This window comes from Acipenser ruthenus, chromosome 50, assembly GCF_902713425.1.
Source record: "Acipenser ruthenus chromosome 50, fAciRut3.2 maternal haplotype, whole genome shotgun sequence".
NCBI classification, from domain to species: Eukaryota; Metazoa; Chordata; class Actinopteri; order Acipenseriformes; family Acipenseridae; genus Acipenser; species Acipenser ruthenus.
In genome coordinates, this window is record NC_081238.1 from 1,539,036 (window position 1) to 1,561,803 (window position 22,768).

General features: G+C 40.5%; 2 protein-coding genes across 2 annotated transcripts; one reads left to right on the forward strand and one right to left on the reverse strand.

The window, feature by feature from the left end:
* Nucleotides 1-2,515: 2,515 nt before the first annotated feature.
* On the forward strand, nt 2,516-10,527 carry LOC117967647 (cornifelin-like). The gene is made up of 4 exons (XM_059015388.1): nt 2,516-2,688; nt 4,686-4,807; nt 5,729-5,868; nt 8,999-10,527. The coding sequence occupies exons 2-4, from the start codon at nt 4,693-4,695 to the stop codon at nt 9,134-9,136; spliced, it is 393 nt and encodes a 130-aa protein (XP_058871371.1). The 5' UTR covers nt 2,516-2,688; nt 4,686-4,692; the 3' UTR covers nt 9,137-10,527.
* Nucleotides 10,528-10,846: 319 nt separating this feature from the next.
* Nucleotides 10,847-19,569, reverse strand: LOC117404452 (gamma-aminobutyric acid receptor-associated protein). The gene is made up of 4 exons (XM_059015389.1): nt 19,316-19,569; nt 15,829-15,907; nt 14,390-14,508; nt 10,847-12,645 (listed from the first exon to the last, which is right to left on the reverse strand). The coding sequence occupies exons 1-4, from the start codon at nt 19,403-19,405 to the stop codon at nt 12,565-12,567; spliced, it is 369 nt and encodes a 122-aa protein (XP_058871372.1). The 5' UTR covers nt 19,406-19,569; the 3' UTR covers nt 10,847-12,564.
* Between the last annotated feature and the right edge of the window lie 3,199 nt (nt 19,570-22,768).

A 22,768-nucleotide genomic window follows, 5' to 3' on the forward strand; every position in this document is an offset into this window, starting at 1 on the left:
TCATTTGGAGTGGTTCACTCAGAGTTCGGTCAAATCAGCCAGTGTCTGTATATTACATCTTAACACAGACCTGGAGAGTTCAACGAAACCCAAACAAGCTAATCCCAGTCAATCAAGCCATGAAGAGGCACCTGATCTGATTGAGATCAGTCGATTGAATGGGACGTTGTCAAGCAAAAATCATCCCATAGGAATGGGCCAGTAGCTCAGATGTCAGGACTGCCCAGTCCCTGACCACATTCCGGCGCCTCCTTAAGACTCACCTCTTCAAAGAGCACCTGTAGAACTCCTCTGTTTGTATCCTGGGACACTATCACCCTTCATGTAAATGTGCTTTATTTTGCTCTTATCTGCCCCCTATTTTACTGCATTTAATCCTGTACCTCAGCCAAGTGTTTAATCTGTAGTATTTTGTACTTAATCATATCCTGATGTAACTATCACTATTTAATAATATCCTGATGTAACTATCACTATTATCTGCTGTATTATTGAATTGTGGTTTGTCACACTTGTATTTAGCTTGAACAAAAGTTATTGTATTTCTTGCTCTTATTGTATTACTTGTATTGTAACACTTGAAATGTATTTGCTTACTATTGTAAGTCGCCCTGGATAAGGGCGTCTGCTAAGAAATAAATAATAATAATAATAATAATAATAATAATAATAATAATAATAATACCTACTAGCCTCCCAACAGGTAGAGTAAATTGAGATGAAGCGCTTTAAATGGACGCTAGAGGGCGCTAAAAAGCGCTGTTGAAATAATAGTAAAAATGACTTTAATAGTAACACAGTTAGGTTTAGTGGTAGAGATTTGGTTAGTTGTAAACATTAGGTTTAGGGGTAGCGGGTAGATTTAGGGGTTTGTAGGCTAGTAGGTACCTACTGGCCCATTGATATGGACTGATTTTTGCTTGATAACGTGCCATTGAATCGACTATACTCAATCAGATCGGCTAGATCGATCCTGGTTTACACCGAAACCAGGACCAGAGGACACACACAGCTGGAAATGAGGTGGAGACAGAACAGAGAATCTAAGAGAATATTAAGAGGAAAGGAAACCAGAGAGACAGACAGACAGTGCGCAGACTTGAGTTACATGTAAATCAATCTTCAGAATTTGATGGATTTCATTTTATTGAAGAAAACATTTTTTGACAGCAACACCTCTCGTTAACAGGACAGAAGCATGGCCAAAGGGAATAACTTAGCCTCCACACAAGAACACCCCTTATAGGCACACACCACTGATAAATAAAGCATGCGGAAATGAGGGCTCTAGAATTACCCCATCCAAATTGGATCCGTTCTAGAAAAGTCCATCTAATTCTAGAAATTAAAAGCTTAGGTAAACAATTATTTTTTGTATTGCTGAAGATTTTATAGTTTTGAAGTTTATCTGGATAATCTTAGAAGGAATGCGTTTTTGCGACTCACTGTTGACATTAGTGTCAGAGACCCGGTGAGTCTGTGTAACAGGGAGGTGCTCACTGTGTGTCCGTGCGTGTCTACAACACCTCTGCGCTTAGATGCGCTTTGCAGACACATAGTTTCAATTCCTCTTGAACTATACAAATCAGAACAGCTGCGTTTTATACCGGGCGGTTATCAAGTCATTTCAATTGCGGGTATTAAAGTTATCAGCACTTTAACATCATTACTGATGATCCCATGCTTCTATTATTTAATATGCAGGTATTAAACAGATATATATGCACTATTGATAATATTGCTAGTGCTAATATGAGGTAAGATTTTTGCACTAATATTCTACTATAAGGGATTTGTATAATTCTCAATTGCTGTTGATGTTCAGATCATAGCATTTTATACAGTGTGGTTTTAGACCTGACCACTAGAGGTCACTAGAGGTGTGCATCTATAGTTTCTGACATTCAGGCAGGTAAACTTGCACTAATTATAATAATAATAATAATAATAATAATAATAATAATAATAATAATAATAATAATAATAATGCCAGTGACACAGTTCAGACATTATTATTATTATTATTATTATTATTATTATTATTATTATTATTATTATTATTATTATTATTATTATTATTAATAGGAGAAGTGAAAGAAAGCTAAAATCCCCTCCACTTCACCAGTAACTTTTTTTTTTCGAGGTTTCTTATTCTAGGTTTATTATAGTCATTCTATACTACTGATAAACGTCATGGTCATCGACTTTTCCATCATAGCTCTGATTCTGAATTGACCGCGTGGTATAAATCGGTCCCGAACGGCGTGGTGGAGTCTGGAAGTCGGTACCGAACCATGACAGTATAGGTTAATGACATAACCACAGATAGATCATTGATGCGGTCCAGTCTGATTCCCGTGTAGTGCAAAAGATCTGCCATTTTTACATCTATTGCAATTTTCCAGAGGCACACAAGCAGGGCGGAGGGCAAATGTTAATTTGGTTTTGCTGCCCCCTTTCTAAAACTCTGAAACGAAACTTATTTTACTTTCGTTTCCTGCGTGTGAGAGTGTGCAAAAACTTTTTTTTTTTTCAACTTTTTCGCGGTGTTTGATGTACAAACGCGGTGCCTTCCTGTTATTTACAGAGAGGTAGCTGTATAGTTCTGTATCCCGCGTGCGACAAGTCAGTCTCGCACGCAGAAAAAAGATCAAGCAGAAACAGACAAGGACAAAAAAAAAAGACAAGGTAAGGACGCTAAAGTAACAGGTCTGAACCATTTTAAAAGCACCGCACTTGTAGTTTTTATATTGGCACAGCATAATGTACAGGCTGCTATGTTCCAGCTGTAGGTTACCTGTGTTTTTATTTGATTTATCCTTTAGATAAATAAACAGACTGCAAGCAGGCGCACGTTGGGTTTATCGTTTTTATTGCACGACATTGGGGAATATACTGTATAAAAAAAATGTGATATAAATATTATAGCGAAGCTTTAATAATCCATAAACTTTTCCATTTGTTTTTCTTGAAGTACTCAAATGAAAAGTTTAAAAGGTAAACCTCGTGTCAACTGACGGATCTTATTTCACTCTCGATTGTTATTATTATTATTAATTTCTTCATCAAAGATACAATTATAGCCTACTGCGTTATAATTAACATCTTGTCGTCAATATTATTATTTATTTCTTACCAGACGCCCTTATCCAGGGCGACTTACAATTGTTACAAGATATCACATTATTTTTTCATACAATTACCCATTTATACAGTTGGGTTTTTACTGGAGCAATCTAGGTAAAGTACCTTGCTCAAGGGTACATCAGCAGTGTCCCCCACCTGGGATTGAACCCACGACCCTCCGGTCAAGAGTCCAGAGTCCCTAACCACTACTCCACACTGCTGCCCCTATATATAGTCATATACTTTTTAATGGTGAAAATGGACTAATTCAGCGTATTTCACTATAGATATCTGAATCGGGGATTAGTAATTATTTTTTTTTAACTGTCAGTAGCTGTCAGAGACTGTGCTGGTTAATATAACCACCCATTTCATTTTTTTTCTAAACCAACTCAAAATACATCTCTCGCTTTTGGCGTAGGGGGTGGGAGTGGGCGGCTGCAGATGGGTGATAATTTATAAAAATGTTTCTGTCAGTAAAGATACACTCCAAACTATTAACTCAAAATCGCGCTATTAAAAACCGTGGTGTTCAGCGTCCTTAAGCAGAGCGGCGTCAAGATCACACTAGGGTTTCAAGCTGTAGCTGCAGTATTTATATGACTGCTAGGTAGTTACTCTTCATTCAACCTCCAAATCTACGTTACACGGCAAACCAACAGAGAAAATAAAGGAGTCTCTTGTACTTGACCAGAATTTTTACATGAGCATCAGCATTGATGATGCAAAAAAACAAGCGAGGCAGGACACGACCTCGGTGTCCTAGTGGCCCTATGCTTATAATATATATATGAATACATTTCAGATATTAATATTTAACCTGCCTGTGCAGTCGGCCGTCAAGTCACGTGACTGTTCTTTGTCTAAGTTTATATTATGGCTAGGTTGCATCCGCAGTAAAATATGTGTTCACGTGATGGAAAGCAAAATTAAAATCAATACAACCCTTCAATGCATTCTAAACCTGGACAGGACTTCAACTGTATGGACTGCAATGTCTTTTAACATTTTACAATGTTAGATTTTACAGTATCTCTGCAGACCCGCACATGGTAGAATATAGCACGATGCCTGGTCCCAAGCGATGCCACATTGAAGAAGCTTTATTGTCAACAAAACAAACACAGTAACCTCATCCACTGAAAGATCAACGTCAGTTTCCGTTAAAAAAAACCACAGCCCACATAGTTTTGTTTTTTTTAGCTGGTTTAATGTTCCACGTGACCTTCTCGAACTTGAAATCTGATTGATAATGTCTTTAGAGCACTGTTTACATATTTCTAGTGTGACTGGATGGATATCAAAATTATGAAAGAGCAAACTACGAAGAAAATACTACTGCAGACTTTGGTAATTCTTCTGTGTTTCAGGCTGAATATATTCAGTTCTTTCAGCCTATCTCCACAGCTCATCCCTTCAAACGGTTACTTTCGCCTGTTTATGCTGTTTGCAATTGCAATTAAGAAGCTTTGTCCCAGTTTGAAAGCCTTTGCTTCTGGCTTCCACCTACAAGGGCCTAAAGTGATCTCTTGTCTTATCTCTCTGTGTTCCTTGTTTAGGGTAATCATGTCAACTCCTAACGTGGTAATGGTACAGCCTCAGACAATGAGAGTCACCACCGTGCAAATGTCACCAAATTGGAGCTCTGGAATGTGTGACTGTTGTGAAGACATGGCGATCTGTAAGTCAAAACCTCTCCACTGTGTCATTTCAAAATCTCTTGGAAGAACATTTCTCTAACATCTGTGGCGCTGACAAGTGATTCGCCAGAGCCTACCTTAAGTTAAATCACTGTTATTGACAGAAAGCTATTAAATAATCGCTACCTTCATGTCAGTTTGCAAATAGCGCATTATAAAGATAACTTATCACAACGAACCAAGCAAGAATAAACAAAGATTGAATCAGTTGTTTAATTTTTTTTTTTGATCATCTTTTGTACAAACACAAAGGATTCAGAGAAATTTGCCCAGCGTTATACACAGATGCATGTTCTGTTAATGTATAGAATAGTGATGGATAGGTTCTTATGATATATTTTCTGATTGGTTACAAGCACGCCCCAGATGTTATAAATGTTTCCACTTCTTTAATCCTAAAGTTTAAACATTAGACGTAAGCACCCCAGGTTTGACTGCATTATTATTATTATTATTATTATTATTTATTTCTTAGCAGACGCCCTTATCCAGGGCGACTTACAATTGTTACAAGAGATCACATTATACAGATATCACATTATTTTACATACAATTCCCCATTTATACAGTTTTTTTACTGGAGCAATCTAGGTAAAGTACCTTGCTCAAGGGTACAACAGCAGTGTCCCCCACTGGGGATTGAACCCACAACCCTCCGGTCACGAGTCCAGAGCCCTAACCACTACTCCACACTGCTGCATTATCTGTGTCTGTATTTCAATGTGTGCTGTGCTCTGTATTTCAATGTGGGGTTTGCTGTGTGCTGTATTTCAATGTGTGCTGTGTTCTGTATTTCAATGTGTGCTGTGCTCTGTATTTCAATGTGTGCTGTGTTCTGTATTTCAATGTGTGGTTTGCTGTGCTCTGTATTTCAATGTGTGGTTTGCTGTGTTCTGTCCCAGGCTGCTGTGGGCTGTGGTGCCTCCCTTGTCTGGAGTGTCAGACTGCATCTGACTTCGGGGAGTCCTGCTGCCTGCCTCTGATTGTCCCCTCCGCCTCCCTGGCTTTGAGGACTGGAATGAGAGAGAGATACAGGATCCAGGTATCATATCCCATTGGGAAATAGAGAATACTGTGACTGGGTGTGCATGCTGTATATAGTGATGCGTGTGCATGCAGTATATAGTGATGGGTGTGCATGCTGTATATAGTGATGGGTGTGCATGCTGTATATAGTGATGGGTGTGCATGCTGTATATAGTGATGGGTGGGCATGGTGTATATAGTGATGGGTGTGCATGGTGTATATAGTGATGGGTGTGCATGGTGTATATAGTGATGGGTGTGCATGCTGTATATAGTGATGGGTGTGCATGGTGTATATAGTGATGGGTGTACATGGTGTATATAGTGATGGGTGTGCATGCTGTATATAGTGATGGGTGTGCATGGTGTATATAGTGATGGGTGTGCATGCTGTATATAGTGATGGGTGTGCATGGTGTATATAGTGATGGGTGTGCATGCTTTATATAGTGATTAGTGTGCATGGTGTATATAGTGATGGGTGTGCATGGTGTATATAGTGATGGGTGTGCATGCTGTATATAGTGATGGGTGTGCATGGTGTATATAGTGATGGGTGTGCATGGTGTATATAGTGATGAGTGTGCATGGTGTATATAGTGATGGGTGTGCATGCTGTATATAGTGATGGGTGTGCATGCTGTATATAGTGATGGGTGTGCATGGTGTATATAGTGATGGGTGTGCATGCTGTATATAGTGATGGGTGGGCATGGTGTATATAGTGATGGGTGTGCATGGTGTATATAGTGATGGGTGTGCATGGTGTATATAGTGATGGGTGTACATGGTGTATATAGTGATGGGTGTGCATGCTGTATATAGTGATGGGTGTGCATGGTGTATATAGTGATGGGTGTGCATGCTGTATATAGTGATGGGTGTGCATGGTGTATATAGTGATGGGTGTGCATGCTTTATATAGTGATTAGTGTGCATGGTGTATATAGTGATGGGTGTGCATGGTGTATATAGTGATGAGTGTGCATGCTTTATATAGTGATTAGTGTGCATGGTGTATATAGTGATGGGTGTGCATGGTGTATATAGTGATGGGTGTGCATGGTGTATATAGTGATGGGTGTGCATGCAGTATATAGTGATGAGTGTGCATGGTGTATATAGTGATGAGTGTGCATGGTGTATATAGTGATGGGTGTACATGCTGTATATAGTGATGGGTGGGCATGGTGTATATAGTGATGGGTGTGCATGGTGTATATAGTGATGGGTGTGCATGCAGTATATAGTGATGGGTGTACATGGTGTATATAGTGATGGGTGTGCATGCTGTATATAGTGATGGGTGTGCATGGTGTATATAGTGATGGGTGTGCATGCTGTATATAGTGATGGGTGTGCATGGTGTATATAGTGATGGGTGTGCATGCTTTATATAGTGATTAGTGTGCATGGTGTATATAGTGATGGGTGTGCATGCTGTATATAGTGATGGGTGGGCATGGTGTATATAGTGATGGGTGTGCATGGTGTATATAGTGATGGGTGTGCATGGTGTATATAGTGATGGGTGTACATGGTGTATATAGTGATGGGTGTGCATGCTGTATATAGTGATGGGTGTGCATGGTGTATATAGTGATGGGTGTGCATGCTGTATATAGTGATGGGTGTGCATGGTGTATATAGTGATGGGTGTGCATGCTTTATATAGTGATTAGTGTGCATGGTGTATATAGTGATGGGTGTGCATGGTGTATATAGTGATGAGTGTGCATGCTTTATATAGTGATTAGTGTGCATGGTGTATATAGTGATGGGTGTGCATGGTGTATATAGTGATGGGTGTGCATGGTGTATATAGTGATGGGTGTGCATGCAGTATATAGTGATGAGTGTGCATGGTGTATATAGTGATGAGTGTGCATGGTGTATATAGTGATGGGTGTACATGCTGTATATAGTGATGGGTGGGCATGGTGTATATAGTGATGGGTGTGCATGCAGTATATAGTGATGGGTGTGCATGCTGTATATAGTGATGGGTGTGCATGGTGTATATAGTGATGGGTGTGCATGGTGTATATAGTGATGGGTGTGCATGCAGTATATAGTGATGGGTGGGCATGGTGTATATAGTGATGAGTGTGCATGGTGTATATAGTGATGGGTGTACATGCTGTATATAGTGATGGGTGGGCATGGTGTATATAGTGATGGGTGTGCATGGTGTATATAGTGATGGGTGTACATGGTGTATATAGTGATGGGTGTGCATGCTGTATATAGTGATGGGTGTGCATGGTGTATATAGTGATGGGTGTGCATGGTGTATATAGTGATGGGTGTACATGGTGTATACAGTGATAGGTGATCATGGTGTATGGTGCTTGAGTAACTATGACTGAAGCATATGCACTTAATTACCTAATTAGTGAGACAGTTGATTGGACACTGGATATGGAGTGATTTCAGCTGTTGAATTGCAAGCTTTAATAAAACCAATAAAGAAAATCACAGAAACAACATGCCACGTCTGTCCAGAGAGCAGCGCCTTCGTGCGATCGGCATGTTGGAGGCTGGACTAGGGCAGTGTGCTGTGGCTCCCCGTCGTGGGTGCTCACAGCCAGCGATTTCAAACCTGGTGAGACGGTATAACCAGACACACTCTGTCAATGACAGAGCCACGAACCGGGAGGCCAAGAGTCTCAACACCTGCCCCAGATCCACAGATCATTCTGCAGCCTCTTCGTGATGTCAATTGTTAATCAGCACAATAAAAAGTCACTGCACCTGCTCTAAAATTGAGTTTGTCATTTTTCAATCACATCTCGTGAATTTTATCCAAATATAAGTGATACGTGTATATATATATATATATATGATGTATATCATGACAGGCAAGTATAACTGAAGAGCAGCTCCTGAACTCGTATCTGAGTTTTGCAATAAGAACCACGAACATCATAAAAAGATTAAGACAGTTTTTATTTTCCACTGTTACTTTGATCAGTCTTTCCCTTACAAAAACAAAAAGCATTATGTTTCTTCTAGTTTTACCCCAACACCGATGAAGGCACCAGTCGAAACATGTGTCTGCTTGACTCAGTCTCTTCTAGTTTCAATATCACTGATGAAGGCACTAGCTGTTTGTGAGCTTGACCCTGTCTGTCATCTCTTTCCAGGGCTCCATCATAGATGACTGCTGCATGTTGTGCTGGTGCTACCCTTTGATCTGGTGTCAGATGGCTCGAGAGATCAAGAAGCGCAAGGGTATCGCTGCTGTCAGCACCCAGAACTACACCCAGGTGGTTCAGTACTAGAGCCCAGGATCGGAGCAGGGGGAGAGGGCTGGGAGCCCTGCAGGAACCCCCTCAGCTTATAGCACAAGCAGATGCAGCAGCAGCTTTCTCAGCGAGTTTATATGGAAGTGTCTATATTCACTGCACCGTCTGGCAGCAGAAATATATATATATATATGCATTTCTAAGTGATTCTGAATTATTGATCACCAAATAGGATTGTATTGTAGAATTGCTTTTCACTTGAGCCTTCTCTTGTAGTGTTTGGTGCACCGAATCTGTACCCAGGATTAGCTGTAGTGGGATTTTGTATGCAAGAATTTAAGGTGTAACCATGAAATAGTGCGGCGCAGGTACTCTGATTTTCGGAGTCATTCCCTTTAAGAAGTTTGAAGTTGTTAGATATTAATTAAAGGGATTACTCAACACAAAAACGAAGCATTCCCTCGGTTGCTCTCGTCTACAGCTATTGAGTAGAAATCAATACCAATCTGGCAGAGTGATTGAATCCAGTCGTGATCAAACTAACTAAACCACTCATATGTACCTGCCATTTGTTGTCTAAGATCATTTCCATTTCACTTGGCTCGTTGCCTTAGAAACACAGCTCTGTGCGCAGTGAATTGTGGGATTGTAGTCAATATTTAACCTCAATGACTACATATCCCAGTATACACCAGTTGCTCACTGGTTGTGATTGGCTTAAGCCAGGGCTACAGAAAGGGGTCACATCAGGAGACAGTTTGGCGACGTGTTCTGTGTCAGTATTAATGTCACCGTTGTAAGCAACTTTTAAATTATCCAGTGTAGAAATTCATTAATTTGGCACTCAGTTTCACAGATAAGGGCAAACAGTTTTTCTTGTGGTGAAATTAACACATTTTTATAACACGTTTAATTTAATACCAGCCGGCAAAAAAAAAAAAGTTAAAGGGAATTACTTAAATCTGAGTATCTGCACAGTCCAAGATAACAATCAAAACCAATGTTCTTACTTCTTATTTTGAATCAACATTATCTGTCACCACTTGTTTTTTTCAATAGATTTGAATCTTGTGGTTTAACTTCCTGGTCCCTAATCACAAGCTGTATGTCTGACGGACTGGTTACAGGAACCTTTACTCTATATTGTGATGCACTGTATTAAAAAAAAGCTGCTTATCTGCATGAACATAAAACATGCAGAAAAAAACAAGCAATAAATCTTCAACACAATAGAGGGGCCCAGGGGGGTGGGGTAGGAAGTAATTGCCTTGGTTAGAACTGTTTCAGTGTTAACAGCAAATAATTGCATAACGTAGAGGTTAGCAGCTCGTGGTATTCTGAAATATCCGTTACAAAAAAGCAGAAATGTCCTATGCTTGGGCAGTGTCTATATAATGCAGCAACCAAATAAACAGAAATATTTTGAACTGTGTTTGCATTTTGTCTTTTTTTTTTGTACTATGCTCCTAACCGTGTCACTCATTCTCAGTGCTGTCTAGTGACCGGCCACTGCTGCAGATGGTGCTGATGCTCATGCTACCCGATATAAGACACACTTTGGCTGATCAAGCCTACTTTATACAGGCATGTGGCAAGCAACTAGAATAGCAATTAACACCCACCAGACCTGGATTGTCCAATGAAGACCCAACAGGCTAATCCCAGGTCTTAAAGGAACTGGCTTGACCCAAAAACCAGGACCAAAGGAAACCGGACAGACAGTACAAACACTAGAGCATATGCAAGTCAATGTTCAAATGAGTTTTATTTCAGAACTTGATGGATGGTTTTGCATTTCATTGAAGAACAGAACAAAGTTTTGCAGAGACACCTCTCGTTAACAGGACAGAAGCATGGCCAAGGGGAATAACTTAGCCTCCACGCAAGAGCGCCCCTTATATGCAAACACCACGGATGAAGCACGCAGAGATTAGTGTTGTAGAGTTACCCAAACACATCTAATTCTTGAAATTAAAAGCTTAGGTACAACACAATTGTTTTTTGTATTGCTGAAGATCTGATGGTTTTGAAGTTTCGCTAGTTAATCTTAGATGGAATGCAATTGTGAGTCTATCAGCACTAGTGGCACTGGAAATGATAGATCTGCTGGATTATAATGTACAGAACAGTATCTGATAAAATGAAACAAAGGAAGAAAACACACACATGTATTGTCCCACCCCTTCTTTCTGGCCTTGCTGTAGTCCACTGTATTTTTCTTGCCCATTGAAACGTGCCTTAGAAATATTAAATTGAGAATATTAGATGAAATAGCTAGACGTGTTTAGTTCTTATTTCAACAGCCACTGTTAATTCTAATTCAGAATATATTCTATACATTAATATCTGTCAAATAGTTTTTTTTTTTAGGAATTACATGCAAGCTTCATAGAAAACTAGACTTCTGTATACACCATTGAGCTTCAATATATAAAGCTGTGGATATTGAAACTGCTGACACCGTTCAGCTGCCACTGTTACAGGTATCTAGCAAAACCTGTCATTGTGAAATAATGAACATTGCTAAGCAACTGGTTACTAAAGAATAATTACTAAAAGAAACAATGAATTCAACGGCAATCACTTTGACTCGAAGTCATTCAGTATCTTCGTTGAAAAAGACTTGGTAGTCAAAATGCTTGTTATTGAATTTTACATTTCTTTCAGTATTTCTAAATTCAGCACGCCTGAGCCTTTAATAGTTATTGAAGTAACCTGGGGGCTGCAAGGTTGGAATGGCACAGACAATGCGAGAGCCAGCACAGTGTGCTTCACAAACCCACAGGATGTTTCCCCATCACTCAGGAAACCGAGGACAGCTCCCCCTATGGGCCACATACCAACTACACTGTCTTCCCTCTCAATCATTGCTGTTTGAAATTACAACCTAAAAAAACAGCCTATTTATTTTCATATACAATTAGTTAAATTTATTTTACGATTAATTAGGCTTTGTACAAATAATATAAGTGGACAAAATTAGTCCTCAAGTCATCCGTAAGTATTAAATACTCGAATGTGTTCAGTCTAGAAATACTGAAGTTCAATGACAATTGTTTCAAAGTCCCTTGTAACAGTTTGCAGAAGCCTATAACTCATACAAAAGCCAGTAACCAATGCGAAATGAGATTCAAGAATCGAAGTTTAGTAAAGTTTATGATGGTCAGGTAGGAGGTACACGCCATGAAGCTATACAATTAATAATAAAAACAAAAACACGAGTAGTGACAACGCTGCCCCCCCTCCCCCCCCCACAACGAAACATATTATTAATTAAAATAATAACAGTAACAAGCATAACAAAACAAACCGGAAGAAATCAGAGCTCCATGTCAGTGTGAAAAAGCAGGTCGAGTTAAAGTGCGTTTTCATGACCCTGTTCGTGCTCAGCGGCTGCTGTATGTTGTGGGTGAGAGAGAGGAGGGGGGAGAGAGAGAGAGAGATAGAGAGAGAAGTGCAGGCTGTTACATCTTTTTCACCCTCCCTCCGTAAACACTCTCGTCACTGTAGGCGATGTAGAGGAAGAAATCTTCCTCGTGGTGTTCCTAGAATAAAAGAGGGAGACGCTCGCATTAAACGGGGAGCAGAAAAAAAACCAAAACATGCCAGCAGAATTGCAAGAGATGAAGCAATAACCCACAAGCCTGTCACTCCACCTCAAGCTGATAAACTGATTTCTCTTCAAAGGCGATGAGAGAACGTGCATCACGTGGTCACTTAAGAGAATCAGCCCTAGCGTAACTTAGTTCTTTTGTTGCTGTAACATCTTTATAGATAGAGAGACTGACACAAACACACACACAGAGCTGTACGCAGCGTTACCTGGTAAAGCAGCCCCATGGTGATGGAATCAGACACACAGACAGACAGACAGACACACACAGACCTGTATGCAGCGTTACCTGGTAAAGCAGCCCCATGGGGATGGAATCAGACAGACAGACACACACAGAACTGTACGCAGAGTTACCTGGTAAAGCAGCCCCATGGTGATGGAATCAGACAGACAGACACAGACAGACACACACAGAGCTGTATGCAGCGTTACCTGGTAAAGCAGCCCCATAATGATGGAATCAGACACACAGACACAGACAGAGCTGTATGCAGCGTTACCTGGTAAAGCAGCCCCATGGTGATGGAATCACAGACAGACAGACAGACACACACACAGAGCTGTATGCAGAGTTACCTGGTAAAGCAGCCTCATGGTGATGGAATCAGACAGACAGACACAGACAGACAGACAGACACACACAGAGCTGTATGCAGCGTTACCTGGTAAAGCATCCCCATGGTGATGGAATCAGACACACAGACAGACACACACAGAGCTGTATGCAGCGTTACCTGGTAAAGCAGCCCCATGGTGATGGAATCACAGACAGACAGACACACACACAGAGCTGTATGCAGAGTTACCTGGTAAAGCAGCCTCATGGTGATGGAATCACAGACAGACAGACAGACACACACACAGAGCTGTATGCAGAGTTACCTGGTAAAGCAGCCTCATGGTGATGGAATCAGACAGACAGACACACACACACAGAGCTGTACGCAGCGTTACCTGGTAAAGCAGCCTCATGGTGATGGAATCAGACAGACAGACAGAGACACACACAGAGCTGTATGCAGGGTTACCTGGTAAAGCAGCCCCATGGTGATGGAATCAGACACACAGACAGACAGACACACACAGCGCTGTATGCAGTGTTACCTGGTAAAGCAGCCCCATGGTGATGGAATCAGACACACAGACAGACAGACAGACAGACACAGCGCTGTATGCAGCGTTACCTGGTAAAGCAGCCCCATGGTGATGGAATCAGACACACAGACAGACAGACAGACAGACAGACACAGCGCTGTATGCAGTGTTACCTGGTAAAGCAGCCCCATGGTGATGGAATCAGACACACAGACAGACAGACAGACAGACACACAGCGCTGTATGCAGTGTTACCTGGTAAAGCAGCCCATGGTGATGGAATCAGACACACAGACAGACAGACAGACAGACACAGCGCTGTATGCAGTGTTACCTGGTAAAGCAGCCCCATGGTGATGGAATCAGACACACAGACAGACAGACACAGACACAGCGCTGTATGCAGTGTTACCTGGTAAAGCAGCCCCATGGTGATGGAATCAGACACACAGACAGACAGACAGACAGACAGACACAGCGCTGTATGCAGTGTTACCTGGTAAAGCAGCCCCATGGTGATGGAATCAGACACACAGACAGACAGACAGACAGACACACAGCGCTGTATGCAGTGTTACCTGGTAAAGTAGCCCCATGGTGGCGCTGGTGGGGGGAATGACGTTGTTGACAAAGAAGAAAAGTGCATCTTCAGCTCGGAGGTGAATTCTTTTCCGGATCAGGAAGTAGAACTGGCCCACTGCGAAACAGGAAACCAGAGAAGCAAGTCAACTGACAGACTGCAGACTCGGACTGCAGGAACAACTCCTGCAAGTCACCCAGCTCAGACTTGAGAAGAGGCTGTCTGTGGAGAGTGCTGCTGGCACAGGCCTGATCGTTTCAGTACCACTTCCAGACAAGGAGAACGCTGTACCCTGCTTTGACAGGAACAGGTACAGGTCTTATTTTCCGTTTCATTTCCTGGTGTTTAAACTTCATTAATAAACACAAACTACAAGTTTAACATATTGGGAATGTAACCAAAACTGAAAAACCATTAAAAGAAGCCCTGGATCGCTTTTTATAAAATCACTGCAACATGTAATTGTGTATAAGACTATGTGTACAACATCTGATTCTATGTGGGGGAAAAATATTGATCTGAAATAAATTTTTGAACTAAATTTTGCTTCATAAAGTCGAATGAAACCTGCTGAATAATGTTACGTTAACATATTGAATTACACACCGCTTTGTAGTTTTCCATACAAAATGAAAAACTGAAGAACGAGAACTCTGAAATCTAACTTGAAACGTTGTTCTGCTATTATGGCTTACAGTAGACTTTTGTGATATAATTTTGTAGTTTCTTCAACATTGTCTCAATCCTACAATTCTAGGTGATGCCAAACTTTTTTTAGCCAGAGATGTAGAGTTACTACTAAACACTAAGGCGAACACTTGTATTTATCCGGCACGTTTTTGACAACAGTAAAAATTCTAAATTCTTAACACTTGGCTAGCGTTTAAACGGGAAATAGCCTCTTATCTTTAGAATGCTAAATGTTCGAATTCATGTGTTACTATTAAAAAAAACAGTTCTCAATGTGGTTTGCCAATGACTCTTGTGTAAACCTGCATGCAAAGTCATAGAGAAATATGAATGGCAAAAAAGAATAAAAAACATTTAAAACAACTTGATTGGTTTTATTGATTAGAAAGATATGTTAAAAAAAAACATAAAGCTGCAAACTGAAAGGAATGAGTCACTTTCTTATTTCCATTTCAGGTGTTTAGAGATACTAAAAGAAACTTAAAATCAAATGACAAACTTATCGACAAAAAGTCTCCATTGACAAAGACTTCTAGTTGAAACGCTTGTAGGATTTCTAAATTCAGCACTTGAGTGTTTATGAATAACTGTTCAGAATAGATCTCTGAAAACTCCCAGCTGCAGAAAACATATTTCCTAAATAGTACAGACTATTTCGCAAGTAGCTTTGATTTACACTGAGGTCTGGAGGAATCCAGCAGGCGGCTTGAATGCCACTAGACTGTGCATGAAAAGAGGGCGTCTTACCTGTGAGATCAGACGGGACCAGATATTTCTTCTTATCCAGATCCCCTATCCTGGCTTTGGGAGCTTTTTCAACAATCACCTGCACAGAGCACAGATAGAGACAGGCACAGGTTAACTCCATCTGCACCGTGTTCCATTAACCATTAATCACATTTGAACCCGGATACTCGGCTAATGTTCTACAAGTGCCAGTATACCAAGACACAGCCTAGAGTCCTGCATCAGGTCGGGTACCCGCGGGGCCCGCATGTGACCCACAAAAGCCGGTCGGGTTCGGGTCGGAATCTGAACTTTTTCGTGGTTCCGTTGTGGGTCCAAAACAAAAAAAAAAAAACTGGCGTCAATTTGAATCACCAGAAATGTTTTCTGTCCTTTCAGCGTACTCGTCTGTAACTCTTTCCCAAATAACGTATTAGAAGGTAAATGTACTGGTATGTCCTGCACTGAAGCAGGAGGCGATTAGGGAGGAGTTAGCTGACTAAGCAGCGTTGTTCTCGCTTGTTTGATACGTCGCAAGATCTTTTTATCACGTCTGCTTGGTGATATTAAAAATGCCTGTGGACGAGGTGAAATAAAAGACAGCGCAGGGTTTATATCATGTGGTGGATAACAGTGAGAGGCAAATCACAAGTGTGGAATTACTTTGGAATCACAGCGAATGAAAATAATTAACATGTGACTGGATTCGTTGCTTGTCATTATGTTTTTGTGAACGGCAGCCACAAAACTGGTACACTGTGAAAGCACAGGTGCAGCTTCCTTTCAACTGGTGGCACAAAAGAAAGAGAGGTATTTTATAGAAAAGTAGAGATTGTTAATATGTTACAATGTTAAAATATATCCAGACCACTAGAGAAAGCAGTTATCTGACTATTCATGAAACACTGCCTCATATGCTCAACAGTGGAAGCTGGTTGTGAGGATTACAAAAAAAGAGGGACATGTGCAATACAAATAACTGTGTGGGGAACAAAATGACATGACTGTTTTCACATCTAATTACTTGACTGTGTTTTTCACGCCTCGCCAGCCCCACCTTGTGGATGCAAAGCTTAATGCACCTTGAATGCCAGATATAGGCTAATTTCTCAGTATGGAGTTCTGTATCAATACTGAAACAAATTACAGGTTGAAGTTTTCTCAAAATGTGAAACCTGTCGTTTGTAAGCGTGTGCTGACGCCTCGAGTTTTCTATTTACAGCCTGGCCGGTTTGAGTTTGACATGCTTGTTTATTTTAATGATCATGTATCATTAGTGTCAGAGACCCGGTGAGTCTGTGTAACAGGGAGGTGCTCACTGTGTGTGCGTGCGTGTCTACAACACCTCTGCGCTTAGATGCGCTTTGCAGACACATAGTTTCAATTCCTCTTGAACTATAAAAATCAGAACAGCTGCGTTTTATACCGGGCGCTTATCAAGTCATTTCAATTACGGGTATTAAAGTTATCAGCACTTTAACATCATTACTGATGATCCCATGGTTCTATTATTTAATATCCAGGTATTAAACAGATATATATGCACTATTGATAATATTGCTAGTGCTAATATGAGGTAAGATTTTTGCACTAATATTCTACTATAAGGGATTTGTATAATTCTCAATTGCTGTTGATGTTCAGATCATAGCATTTTATACAGTGTGGTTTTAGACTTGACCACTAGAGGTGTGCATCTATAGTTTCTGACATTCAGCCAGGTAAACTTGCACAAGCATGGTTATTATGCGAGTCTTACATTGTGTATTGTGATCGGAAAATACTGACATCATCTGGGCTGGCTGCTAGACAGCGGGAGTCTTATTAATACTCAATACAGGCAGCAAATAATAATAATTATAATGCCACTGACACAGTTCAGACATCTTTACTTCTGCTTTCTGCAATAGGAGAAGTGAAAGAAAGCTAGAATCCCCTCCACTTCACCAGTAACCTTTTTTTCTAAGTTTCCCTCAATAAATGTTAGTCTGATTTTGTTTCTTCTGGTTTTACCTCAATAACACAGATGAATGAAGGCACTGGAGTCCAAACGCTGGTCTGCTTGACTCAGTCTGGGCATTTGGGCTCTAGTGCCTTCATCAGTGTTATTGAAACTAGAAGAGGCTGAGTCAAGCAGACCAGCGTTTGGGCTCTAGTGCCTTCATCAGTGTTATTGAAACTAGAAGAGACCGAGTCAAGCAGACCAGCGTTTGGGCTCTAGTGCCTTCATCAGTGTTATTGAAACTAGAAGAGACCGAGTCAAGCAGACCAGCGTTTGGGCTCTAGTGCCTTCATCAGGGTTACTGAAGCTAGAAGAGACTGAGTCAAGCAGACCAGCGTTTCAGTTAGTGCCTTCTACATTGTTATTAAGGTAAAACCAGAAGAAACAGTCTAGTGACCTATTTAAAATTAATTAGTATTATTTAACTGCAAAAAGCTTGCCAGTCTCTAAATAGAACTTAACTAGTCTCTAAATGACGTATACAAATAACTGTGTGGAAAGAAAATGACTGTTTTCACATCTAATTACATGACACTGTTTTTCACACCTCGCCAGCCCCACCTTGTGGATGCAAAGCTTAATGCACCTTGAATGCCAGATATAATTTCTCAGTATGGAGTTCTGTATCAATACAAATTACAGGTTAAAGCGTTCTCAAAATGTGCAACACTTTTTTTTTTTATGAAAGGAAAGTCTTGCTTGCTTCCACCATGAGAACCGCTCACCCAACCTGGTCACTTGAACCTCGATCGGGCTATTGTTTAGCACTAGCTCTTAAAAGAATGAGAAGATATAGGCTGGAAACATGTCGTTTGTAAGCCTGTGTTGTTGTCTCGAGTTTTCTATTTACAGTCTGGCCGGTTTGAGTTTGACATCCTTGTTTATTTTAATAAAAAGGTCGCATCATTACTGGCTGAGACCAGGTGAGTCTATGTAACATAGATGAGTTATTATTATTATTACTACTATTATTAATATTTAATGTTAATAAGGATGTCGTCATGAGTGAATTTATACAAACACGCTTCTCGAATATGGGTATTATTGTGTTACAAACAAGGAAAAAAATGTTTAGGTACCAAACATTTTATAGGTCAGTGTTAACATATTCTCTGTATTTTTTAACCATGTCTGTCCATTTCTGTATCCCCTATGCTTAGTCGCCACCATATTATTTTATAAAAACTATTTTGTGTAAAAAAAACCTGTCTCGACTGACTATATCACCACTACAGCGTTGTTATTCAAGGCTGCCCGCGTTCGTTTTTACAGTAAAATAAAATTAACTGTTGTTTTGTCACGTTGCGAAACTGGGGCCGTAGTCTCGTCCTAACGACGCTTGTTAAATTTACTCTACGGTTGTAGTTTTTTTTTGGTTGTTGTTGTTTCCATAGACGTTAAGAGGTAAACTGTTACTTAGTCAACCGAAACAAACACATGATATATATTATAAAAGGAGAGGTTCTAGTTATCTCGCGTCCTTGTCTTGTGTTGTTTTATACTTACTGGCACCCTGTCTGGGTATTTCTTCCTGATTTTCTCTCCCTCGGACCTCCGCTTTTCAAACGGGTGTTCCTCTTTATATTGAAACTTCATTCTCGGGTTGTTTGGGGGCAGCGTGGGCTCGGGCTCAGGGGCTCAGGGGGTCGGTGTCGGTTCGGGTTTGTGCGGCGGCGGCGCTGCTCTGTTTCGCTCGGCTCGGCTCGGCTCGGCTCGGTCGCTGATGGTACCAGATCTGGCGGAGGGATACAATAACAACAAACCCCCCCCCCACGGCCACTACGCCACAATACGTATTCAGCACGCCCACTTGCGTCACGTTTCTCGCGTAACGCTATGAAGCGGCCGCCCTCGCCGTTACGCTGATTTTTTTTTTTTAATTTGGTGTTTCTGAATACAGAACATAAAAATAACATTCGTCTTAATTGGTACCTGTTTTTATTAGGATTCTTTGTATTCACTAATAATACTAAGTCTTCACGTTAATGATTTTTTTTTTTTTGCAATACACCCAATTACAATTGCGATAAGAGTTGCACACTTTATTAGCACGTTATTATACTGTAAATATAATCCTCCTTCAGCTTCTTTACGCCCATTCCGGTCGCACACCTAACTTGATTATGTTGCTGCGGCATTTACGTAGTCTCTTTCCGTAAACTCCAAACCACAATGCAGGTCTGACGGTTAAGGTGTGATTGGAAATAAACGACTTCGCTCAAACGAGCTTCACTGTCTACAGCTGCACAAATGACATTTTCTAAACACGAACGTAAATAATTAAATACATAATTAAATAAATAACGCATCCTCCCTGGCCTACGCCAACATGCAACCAAAAAGCCAAACGCGTGTTAAAATGACTCGGCGAACGTGTTATTTACAGCGCTGTGTTTAAATAATAAATAATTTGGTAGTTTTGCGTCGTTTAATAATACGGATGTTATTTTAAAGTATTTCAACATTGGGACTATTTTGTTTTGACTCCCCAGCGCGGAAAGACACAGACGGAGGAGTGGAGCTGCGCCGGTCACGTGACTGGGATCGTAAAGTCTCGTGATGAGCGGAAGCGCTTCCGGGTGGAGGGGCGATTCTGCGACATTACATCATAAACAAATTAACGTGTAAATAAACACAAAAAACAACTATTTTGGCGCCTGTGCTAATAAAATTGGAGAACAGGAGGTTAAAGGATTTTAAAAAAGACGTTTGTTTGAAAAGAAAATAAGTAAGGCGAAACAAAAAAAATATATTTTTGAAGTTTTAATTGATTTTACATTACGTCATTGTGGACACAGTTACATAGAGGTGCTATATTATTGTTAAGGACCATTAGAGGTCAGTGTTATCCTGGTGTGCAGTTTGGAGGCGAGTTTGTGGGTCTATTGTGTTTGTTTTATAAACGGTAACTACCCTTATAAATGTGTTCCTCTGGTGTGTAAGTATTTGTAGCGATCTCGGTTAACGCAGGCAGGTGCATCACACACGGCGAGGCAATCCACACACAGGGCAGACAGGTATCTGGTAATAGTTGAGGTGAAAGGAAGTTCTCAGTTTGTCTGCCTCATTTTCAGGTGATCTGTCTGCACTTGCACTTCCTAGGTCATTTCACCTCAGCAGCGTCTGCAGGGTCAAGCCTGCTACTGGCTGCAAAGCATGTCAGTCAGCAGGGGAAGCAGCTGATTGGTTACTGAAAGGAAAGGCGACCTTGAAGGGTTGTGGAGGCAGTTTCACACTCCAGGTGATCATGCAAACGGAGATTTCATTAAACTGGTTCAGTACCAGAGACCATGTCTGTTAAATGAGAATACATTACTCTCAAAACTATCAGGGCAGCAGTGTGGAGTAGTGGTTAGGGCTCTGGACTCCTGACCGGAGGGTCGTGGGTTCAATCCCAGGTGGGGGGGACACTGCTGCTGTACCCTTGAGCAAGGTACTTTACCTAGATTGCTCCAGTAAAAACCCAACTGTATAAATGGGTAATTGTATGTAAAAATAATGTGATATATTGTAACAATTGTAAGTCGCCCTGGATAAGGGCGTCAGCTAAGAAATAAATAATAATAATAATATCAATTTGCGACGTGTATAGCGAATAGCTGTACAGAACTGTGATTCAACCCACATTTAAAAAAAAAAAAAAAAAAATTCAACTTTGAAGAATTTGATTATAGTTATCGCGTGGTTGTTTTAGAGAATGATATCCTAGATTTGTGAATTCTGACTATTAAAATACCACCCGGAATTCCCTCAACTTCAATTGTAATGACCACAGCCTTAAAAATAATACTTTCTTACAAGAATAATAGCCCACAGTTATTGTAGACGTATATGACTCATTGCATTTATTTTAACCTTCAAATGCCATTTCATGTGTGTAATAAGAGGGGAGACAGTGTATTTTAAAACCGTGGTCAGCACTCCTTTAAGATGATATAATTCAGGCCCTGGATAACATGTGCGTTTTTTTGGCAACACTCCATAATACAGGAATAAGTGATCACTGCACTTTATCTGGTGAAAATCCTCCTTTCTTATTTACAATTCGCTCTGTGTGCAAGCTACCCTGAAATCAATACGCTTTTATATTCACACTGTGTGCGCATTCATCGCTATTCATATCAGTGCATTCCATAACCCAACGGCGAATACGATTTTACAGCTTACTGTTCTTTAACTTCTCAAAATAATTACTGCTATCCTGTAACTTCTCCTTATCCTTAAGGTCTCTGCCTCTGCTGACTTACGTTGGTTTGGTTACCTAGACTGAACCACGATTTCGCATTTTCTTTTAAACATGCGCCTTTGTGAGGTGAATGGATTCGGCGTCAATACTCTCAGACAGCGAGAGACACACAGACAAAACAACACACTGCCCGGGAAAATAAAGATATACAAAACGATTAACGCACAGTAAGTTAGCTGAAAAAAAGACAGTCGGTCAAAGTTTTATTTTAGCATAAAAAAAAACCCTGTTTGGCGTTAAAAAGAAAAGCACCTTCGGGCTCGCCTCTCAAAGATAAACACGCAAGTTTGCGTCCCCTGTTTACTGTCATGTAAGTTAGAAACCTTTTATTTACATTCAAACCCATTGAAGTTAGAACGTGTTGATGCATATTTAGACAGTGCTACACTTTTAAATCAGGCGCTCAAGATGCTTCTACAATATAAATAAAGCGTTAAATAACTGACGTGGTTTCATTCGTTAGCTTGCTGTGCAGTCATTTTCCAAAAACAAAGACGGTGCGAGGGAGTGTCAATTTCAGACAGGAAAGGGAGATTAGATGTGCATTCACTTCTTGTGAATTTAAATTATAATGTAAACGTCATATTAAGATTAATAACATGCCGTTTTAATAGCATTACAGTGGGCGTTGTCTAATTATTTCCAGTACAATATCAGGACAGATATACAGCATTCGCTCTCTATTTGTATCATTAAGCGGCGGTCAGACTTTG